This window comes from Thalassophryne amazonica, chromosome 6 (genome assembly GCF_902500255.1).
Source record: "Thalassophryne amazonica chromosome 6, fThaAma1.1, whole genome shotgun sequence".
Classification (NCBI taxonomy): domain Eukaryota; kingdom Metazoa; phylum Chordata; class Actinopteri; order Batrachoidiformes; family Batrachoididae; genus Thalassophryne; species Thalassophryne amazonica.
In genome coordinates, this window is record NC_047108.1 from 128,802,772 (window position 1) to 128,811,641 (window position 8,870).

At 40.5% G+C, this 8,870-nt stretch overlaps 1 protein-coding gene across 1 annotated transcript in view; it reads right to left on the reverse strand.

Annotated features, from left to right (window-relative positions):
* The window catches only part of acap3a (ArfGAP with coiled-coil, ankyrin repeat and PH domains 3a), a 204,653-nt gene extending 196,109 nt beyond the window's left edge, over positions 1 to 8,544 (reverse strand). The window contains 1 exon segment of the mRNA XM_034173438.1: positions 8,421 to 8,544. Coding sequence (XP_034029329.1) covers positions 8,421 to 8,467 — 47 coding nt within the window. The 5' untranslated portion in view covers positions 8,468 to 8,544.
* Between the last annotated feature and the right edge of the window lie 326 nt (positions 8,545 to 8,870).

Genomic DNA, 8,870 nt, shown 5'->3' on the forward strand with positions numbered 1-8,870 from the left:
TCATCTGGTCAGATGAGACCAGAATAGAGCTTTTTGGAATCAACTCCACTTACCATGTTTAGAGGATGAGAACAACCCCAAGAAAACCATCCCAACCGTGAAGCATGGGGGTGGAAACATCATACTCTGGGGGTGCTCTTCTGCAAAGGGGACAGGACGACTGCACCGTATTGAAGGGAGGATGGATGGGGTCATGTATTGTGAGATTTTGGCAAACAACCTCCTTCCCTCAGTAAGAGCATTGAAGATGGGTCATGGCTGGGTCTTCCAGCATGACAATGACCCCAAATACACAGCCAGGGCAACTAAGGAGGGGCTCCATAAGAAGCATTTCAAGGTCCTGGAGTGGCCTGGCCAGTCTCCAGACCTGAACTCAATAGAAAATCTTTGGAGGGAGCTGAAACTCCAAACCTGAAAGATCTAGAGAAGATCTGTATGGAGGAGTGGACCAAAATCCCTGCTGCAGTGTGTGAAAACCTGGTGAAAAACTACAGGAAATGTTTGACCTCTGTAATTGCAAACAAAGGCTACTGTACCAAATATTAACACTGATTTTCACAGGTGTTCAAATACTTATTTGCAGCAGTAACATACAAATAAATTATTAAAAAAATCATACATTGTGATTTCCGGATTTGTTTTTTAGATTATGTCTCTCACAGTGGACATGCACCTAAGATGAAAATTTCAGACCCCTCCATGATTTCTAAGTGGGAGAACTTGCAAAATTGCAGGGTGTTCAAATACTTATTTTCCTCACTGTATATATAAAATAAACAACAGGGGACCAAGCAGAGAGCCCTGAGGCACTCCACAAGCAATTTCCCTAAGTACAGAGTCAGTGTTATTGAACTGAACATATTAAAATCTTCCCTGCAAATAACTTGTTATCCAGTCATATGCAAGACCTCTGATCCCATATTTTTGTAATTTAGTTAGTAATATTGCATGATTCACCGTGTCAAACACTTTCTGTAGATCAAAGAAAATGCCAACTGTGTATTGTTTTCTATCAATTGCCGTTGCTTATACTTTCAACAAAATCCATCAATGCCAGTGATGTAGTCCAAGATTTTCTGAATCCATATTGCTCATCATAAAGTATCTCATGCTTTAATAAATAGTCATGCAATCTCTTAGCAAATATTTTTTCTAGAATTTTGGAAAATTGTGGTAGGAGTGAAATAGGTCTAATTAGAAAAAACATTACTTTAGCTATTTTCATTTGAGAGGGAAATTTACCAGTACTTAAATGTGGTTGAAAGGTTTTACTATACAATCAATACTTATTTTCAATAAAGCCATATCCAGATTATTATAGTCAGTTGATTTCTTGCTTTTAGAATGATGAACCAAATCAATTATCTCTTTTTCATCAGTTCCACCAATAAACATTGACACGGGTTTATTGAATGTATACAGACTTTCATCTGTCATCATAATCAACTTCAAGACCAATACATTTCACCATTTTTGTCCTTATTCATATTGTTCCAGTTCATCAATATCTTTGATAACCAACACCTTGGCTTCCTCCGGTGTACTGTTCAATTTGATGAAGACTTTACAATTGTTGACCCATGTACTCTGAATTTTATTTTGTCTCCATAAGTATCTGGTTTTCTTAGCGATATCTGCCTTTCTTTTTGTCAAGTGATCATTCAAATAGACATTTGTACCTTTTAACTTTCTTCCTCGTTTCATCAACGCTACCTTATTTTTCCTATTGACAAACCTCATTATCACCGCTAGCGTATCCTTGTCTTTTGTTGGAAGGGGATGGCAAGCCTCAAATGAGTCCACATCCAGGTAGATGTCCCTGGATGCGAGGAAAGCCACCACCTGGTGTTCAGTGGAGCCCCCACAAAATCTTCGTCCCTGTTTGCCGTTACTGCATGGGCATCTGACCTGGGTTTTATTTTTAACCCCGTCACAATTACCTCATTCATTCTTGAATATTGTTTCAAATCATTCAACCTCCTCTCCAGTAGCACTATCTTTTTGTCTCTCTCCTCAACCAGCGCTTGTAATTTTGTTACTTCTTCCACAAGTGAAAGAATCCTATCTTGCTTTTTCTTTATAACAGAGATGTCCTGTGAAAGGAAGTGGAGTGATCTCCTGACGTCCTCATTGTCCTCCGCTGTCGGTGCTCTCTTTGGAGGCATGATTATGGGACACGGCTAGTTAGTTTCCTGGCTAACTAGCTCCATGCACGGGTGTCGGGGTCTGGTTGGAAAATGCCGACGACGAACTGCCGCGCCACGGCGCCTCGGAGTCCAGATGAAAACGCCTCAGGTGAGCTGCAGCAAGCCTCGGTCCTGAATAGCACCTCTGCCGATGATTCACTGCGGGCCTCGGGACCGGATAGAAACGCCACCATTGTACTGCTGCTAGCCTCGGGGCCTGGGAACCTAGATGAGAACACTTTCGTCTAGCAAGCTGCTAGCCATGGGCCTAAATGGAAACTCTGCCGGTGAACCGCTGTGAGCCTCAGGACCGGCTGGAAACACCAGCGACGTAGCGCTGCTAGCCTAGGGGCTATCGCCTCAGCTCCTTAAAGCTGAACATTGATATTTTTATGTTCGTGTGTTCTGTGGACTCGGACAAGGTCTGTGAGGACTGTGTCCATCAACGTGTCTGCTCACCTGCAACCAATCTGCAATCAAGTCATCTGAATGAAGGAAGTACTGAGTTGAAGACTGTTATCCCCAACAGGGCTCAAATGATCACGGACTCAAAATGATTAATCAATTATGAAAATAGCAGAAAATTAATTTAGTAGTTCATTAAACACTGCAACTCTGTCTAAATTTCAGCACTGTAGAAGGTTGAAAATTTGGTACGGTTGCCTATGTGCGTGCTTGAGGGGGTGGGTACAGTTAGACTTTACCCTTGAGAAGCGCTGTGGGGCAACTTATGTGGATTTGGTGCTATATAAATAATGTGAATTTTTTTTTTTTTTTTTAAACATAGCATGTAAATGATTAATTATTTACCAAATGGGCAGTATGGTGGATTAGCGGTTAGCACTGTTGCTTCACAGCAAGAAGGTCATGGGATTGCTTCCTGCTTGATCCCTTCTGTGTGGAGTTTGCATGTTCTCGTAGGTTCCCTTCGGGTGCTCCGGCTTCCTCCCACATTCAAAGACAAGCGGGTTTGGTGAACTGGAAACTTTAAATTAATCATAGGTGTGCGTGAACGTGTTTGTCCATCTGTACATGACCCTGCGACAGACTGGCGTCCTGTCCAGGGTGCACCCTGCTGCTCGCTCTGTGACTGCTGGGATAGGCTCCGCCCCCCTGTGACCCTTGACTGGAGTGAGCGGGTATAAAAAATGGATTACTTAGTGAGTTTTACTAATTTTCTCATCTCTAAACGACATGTATCAGTTGTGATGTTTTCAATGACAAAAGTAGCATAAAAATCTGTATTTTACAGTGTTTTAATACGCAAGAAGGATTTCACTTCAAACCGCTCCAACTATTGAAAGAAACACCGACCCCACCCATTCAAGTTCACGCAGAACAGCAAAGCACCTCCGAGCACTAAGTAATGAGGTACACGACGCTTTCGCTCGCAGCACGGCGAGAGGAGGAGGGTGCAAACGGTCTGCTCCTCTCAAAGCTTCTGAGATGTGCTGCTCTGCAGACGGCAGTCACTGAGGTGCTGCTGCACAAACTGGAAGTCTTTGATTTGAAGCAGAGATTCTATCTCTGGGAGCAAACGCAGGTAAAAGGCTCCTGACTTCACAGGTGCTGAGAAAACCCTCAAAGCCCTGACAGGCTGTGGACTCCTCTGGGCCGCAGAGAGGAACCCGTTTAGATGTGGGTGTAGAAAATTCCTGCCATGTTTATGTAACCTTTGCTGTGAGCTCTCACAGGCTTTGGCCCCGGCTGCATGTGGAAACCTTCAGGTTCCTCTGATCTGATGATTAGTGGCACCGTTTGAAATGTGGCCCTTTGAATGGAGTTCATTTAGAGAGCAGCACAATACAGGCTTAAGATCATCTATTATATCATGAAGTCGATTTAAATTTCATGAGCTGACTGACAGAAAATCCTTGACAGCTGTTTGGATCATCGTTTAAAGCCACTTATCAAAAGAAATATGACACTTTGATTGAATTCCTTCTAAAATGTGTAAATGCACTGCTTTTCTTTGTTTTTATAGGACTATAAATTTAAGATATTCTTCTTTTTTTTTGGACTGGTGGCAAAACAAAAATTAGACTTTTTATGTTTGCATTTCTGTCATTATTTTCTAGCATTTTGTTGATGTTGCACTTGATAGATTATTTACTCAAACCACTACTGACACCAGAAACCAAACTCAACCTGATTAGTAGATTAAATCTATTATCTGACTGAAATAAAAAGCTGAACTTTTTTCATATCAATCAATCAATCAATCAACTTTTTTCTTGTATAGCGCCAAATCACAACAAACAGTTGCCCCAAGGCGCTCCACATTGCAAGGCAAGGCCATACAATAATTATGAAACACAGTCTACGTCTAAAGCAACATAACCAAGGGATGGTCCAGGGTCACCCGATCCAGCCCTAACTATAAGCTTTAGCGAAAAGGAAAGTTTTAAGCCTAATCTTAAAAGTAGAGAGGGTGTCTGTCTCCCTGATCTGAATTGGGAGCTGGTTCCACAGGAGAGGAGCCTGAAAGCTGAAGGCTCTGCCTCCCATTCTACTCTTACAAACCCTAGGAACTACAAGTAAGCCTGCAGTCTGAGAGCGAAGCGCTCTAATGGGGTAATATGGTACTACGAGGTCCCTAAGATAAGATGGGACCTGATTATTCAAAACCTTATAAGTAAGAAGAAGAATTTTAAATTCTATTCTAGAATTAACAGGAAGCCAATGAAGAGAGGCCAATATGGGTGAGATATGCTCTCTCCTTCTAGTCCCCGTCAGTACTCTAGCTGCAGCATTCTGAACCAACTGAAGGCTTTTTAGGGAACTTTTAGGACAACCTGATAATAATGAATTACAATAGTCCAGCCTAGAGGAAATAAATGCATGAATTAGTTTTTCAGCATCACTCTGAGACAAGACCTTTCTGATTTTAGAGATATTGCGTAAATGCAAAAAGGCAGTCCTACATATTTGTTTAATATGCGCTTTGAATGACATATCCTGATCAAAAATAACTCCAAGATTTCTCACAGTATTACTAGAGGTCAGGGTAATGCCATCCAGAGTAACGATCTGGTTAGACACCATGCTTCTAAGATTTGTGGGGCCAAGTACAATAACTTCAGTTTTATCTGAGTTTAAAAGCAGGAAATTAGAGGTCATCCATGTCTTTATGTCTGTAAGACAATCCTGCAGTTTAGCTAATTGGTGCGTATCCTCTGGCTTCATGGATAGATAAAGCTGGGTATCATCTGCGTAACAATGAAAATTTAAGCAATACCGTCTAATAATACTGCCCAAGGGAAGCATGTATAAAGTGAGTAAAATTGGTCCTAGCACAGAACCTTGTGGAACTCCATAATTAACTTTAGTCTGTGAAGAAGATTCCCCATTTACATGAACAAACTGTAATCTATTAGACAAATATGATTCAAACCACCGCAGCGCAATGCCTTTAATACCTATGACATGCTCTAATCTCTGTAATAAAATTTTATGGTCAACAGTATCAAAAGCAGCACTGAGGTCTAACAGAACAAGCACAGAGATAAGTCCACTGTCCGAAGCCATAAGAAGATCATTTGTAACCTTCACTAATGCTGTTTCTGTACTATGATGAATTCTAAAACCTGACTGAAACTCTTCAAATAGACCATTCCTCTGCAGGTGATCAGTTAGCTGTTTTACAACTACCCTTTCAAGAATCTTTGAGAGAAAAGGAAGGTTGGAGATTGGCCTATAATTAGCTAAGATAGCTGGGTCAAGTGATGGCTTTTTAAGTAATGGTTTAATTACTGCCACCTTAAAAGCCTGTGGTACATAGCCAACTAACAAAGATAGATTGATCATATTTAAGATTGAAGCATTAAATAATGGTAGGACTTCCTTGAGCAGCCTGGTAGGAATGGGGTCTAATAAGCATGTTGATGGTTTGGATGAAGTAACTAATGAAAATAACTCAGACAGAACAATCGGAGAGAAAGAGTCTAACCAAATACCGGCATCACTGAAAGCAGCCAAAGATAACGATACATCTTTGGGATGGTTATGAGTAATTTTTTCTCTAATAGTCAAAATTTTGTTAGCAAAGAAAGTCATGAAGTCATTACTAGTTAAAGTTAATGGAATACTCAGCTCAATAGAGCTCTGACTCTTTGTCAGCCTGGCTACAGTGCTGAAAAGAAACCTGGGGTTGTTCTTATTTTCTTCAATTAGTGATGAGTAGAAAGATGTCCTAGCTTCACGAAGGGCTTTCTTATAGAGCAACAAACTCTTTTTCCAGGCTAAGTGAAGATCTTCTAAATTAGTGAGACGCCATTTCCTCTCCAACTTACGGGTTATCTGCTTTAAGCTACGAGTTTGTGAGTTATACCACGGAGTCAGACACTTCTGATTTAAAGCTCTCTTTTTCAGAGGAGCTACAGCATCCAAAGTTGTCTTCAATGAGGATGTAAAACTATTGACAAGATACTCTAACTCCCTTACAGAGTTTAGGTAGCTACTCTGCTCTGTGTTGGTATATGACATTAGAGAACATAAAGAAGGAATCATATCCTTAAACCTAGTTACAGCGCTTTCTGAAAGACTTCTAGTGTAATGAAACTTATTCCCCACTGCAGGGTAGTCCATCAGAGTAAATGTAAATGTTATTAAAAAATGATCAGACAGAAGGGAGTTTTCAGGGAATACTGTTAAGTCTTCTATTTCCATACCATAAGTCAGAACAAGATCTAAGATATGATTAAAGTGGTGGGTGGACTCATTTACTTTTGAGCAAAGCCGATAGAGTCTAATAATAGATTAAATGCAGTGTTGAGGCTGTCATTCTCAGCATCTGTGTGGATGTTAAAATCGCCCACTATAATTATCTTATCTGAGCTAAGCACTAAGTCAGACAAAAGGTCTGAAAATTCACAGAGAAACTCACAGTAACGACCATAGAGGAGTATATTCAGAGAGCTCATACTGCTGCCAGCATTTATATCTTTGTGATGTCATAAGACAAGCTCTTGCAAATACCAGATCAAAGGAAATGTCTCTGCAGTGCTGATTTTGGAAGATAACAAAAAAAACATATTTTTAACGAGTTTCAAACAAATGTTATTGTGGACATCAGTATGAGTGCTGAGCTCATAACTCAGCCACTGCAGACCATATGAGAATTCTGATACCGTGCAAGAATTCCAGAAATGTGCAAAGCCATGAGGTGACCACAGGACAGATCATGTGGATATTGTCAATACAAGAAGCATTGTTCAAATTTCAAGAATTTGTTGTACATTTACAAGATGTAAAAACCCATTTAAGCAAAAGTGATTTGCAAGGATGGCAGCCAGCTGACACACCAGCTTACAGCGTGGTTCGATTCCAGGTGCATTCAGCGCACTGCCAGAAGTGGCAGTCTGAGTCTGAACCCCCACAAACTTCCAATTTGAACAAGTTTGGGAGTTTGCACTGCTGGTGCACTTTGCCACTTCCATGACACCACAGAACCACCCTGGGTCCTGGATGGCAACCACCCAGACTGGTTTGAACCGCTGTCTGATACTGTACAAAACACTACAATGTCCAGACTAAAACGAGGCAAAGCAAACATTTTCCGCGATATTTAATCCAATATTTTGCTCATTTAAACAAACGTTTGAAACACATTCAGATCAGAATGAAAATAAATCATCTTATCACTGAAATACAGCCAACAATTTTTGAGATATAACATCAAATAAATTGCCATACAAAACAAGAAACCTGCAGAAAGTTATTTTTGTCTGTGGAAATGTATATGTTTAATAGTTTCTGGACATGTTTTATATATATATATATATATATATATATATATATACAAATATCCATTTATAATGGAAATATCAGATTTTCTTTCTAGTTTTCAGAGTTAAATTTAGTCTTGGTTTCATAAAATCCAGGGGTTCTTTCTGAAAACACCTGATATTTTAAACACAACCACATAATGATAAATTTGAAAAAGTAGATGCTTTAGCAGAATGAAAAGTTGTGCCAAAGTTATAAAGAAGCACATGACTGATCTCACTGCTCTTCCATGTGACCTCACATATTTATCATCATCATGACTACAGGAAGAAATGAGGCTCCAAACCCCCCCCCCCCCCCCCACACACACACACACACACACACACACACACACACACACACACACACACACACACACACACACACTTATCGAACAGCGTCACGTGCGTCATTAGTGCGTAAATTCAAACACAACAACGCGACACTTCCTGAACTTCACGTTCTTACCGAAAACGGGGTGAATCTTTAATACATTCTTCAAAGTCCACCGTCATCTTGGGCCGGAATAAAGCTGCTGGAGTTTAAACCTCGGATGTCATGTCCCGCGCTGTGGACCGTCCGCAGCTCTTCAGGCGCTCTGACGAAGAGCCGAAACTTCCAATCAGAGCGAGGCTCGATGCTGCGTTCAGGAACCCCCCGCCGAGCTCGGACGTTTAAACTCCCACCACACGAAGGCTTTCGAAATTGTTAAAAAATCAAACCACTCAGTGCAGAAACAATTAAAACGCATTTATCTTAGTTTTACATTTTAATAAATCAGCTATTAATTGGATTAGTTCTGTAAATCTATCTATTTTCTTTTATTATACAACAGCAAAGTGGCATCTGTATGAGTGTAATTTCGATCACGGAGACACCGGGGAGAGCTGGCATTTACCGTTTGGTATGCTTATGTAT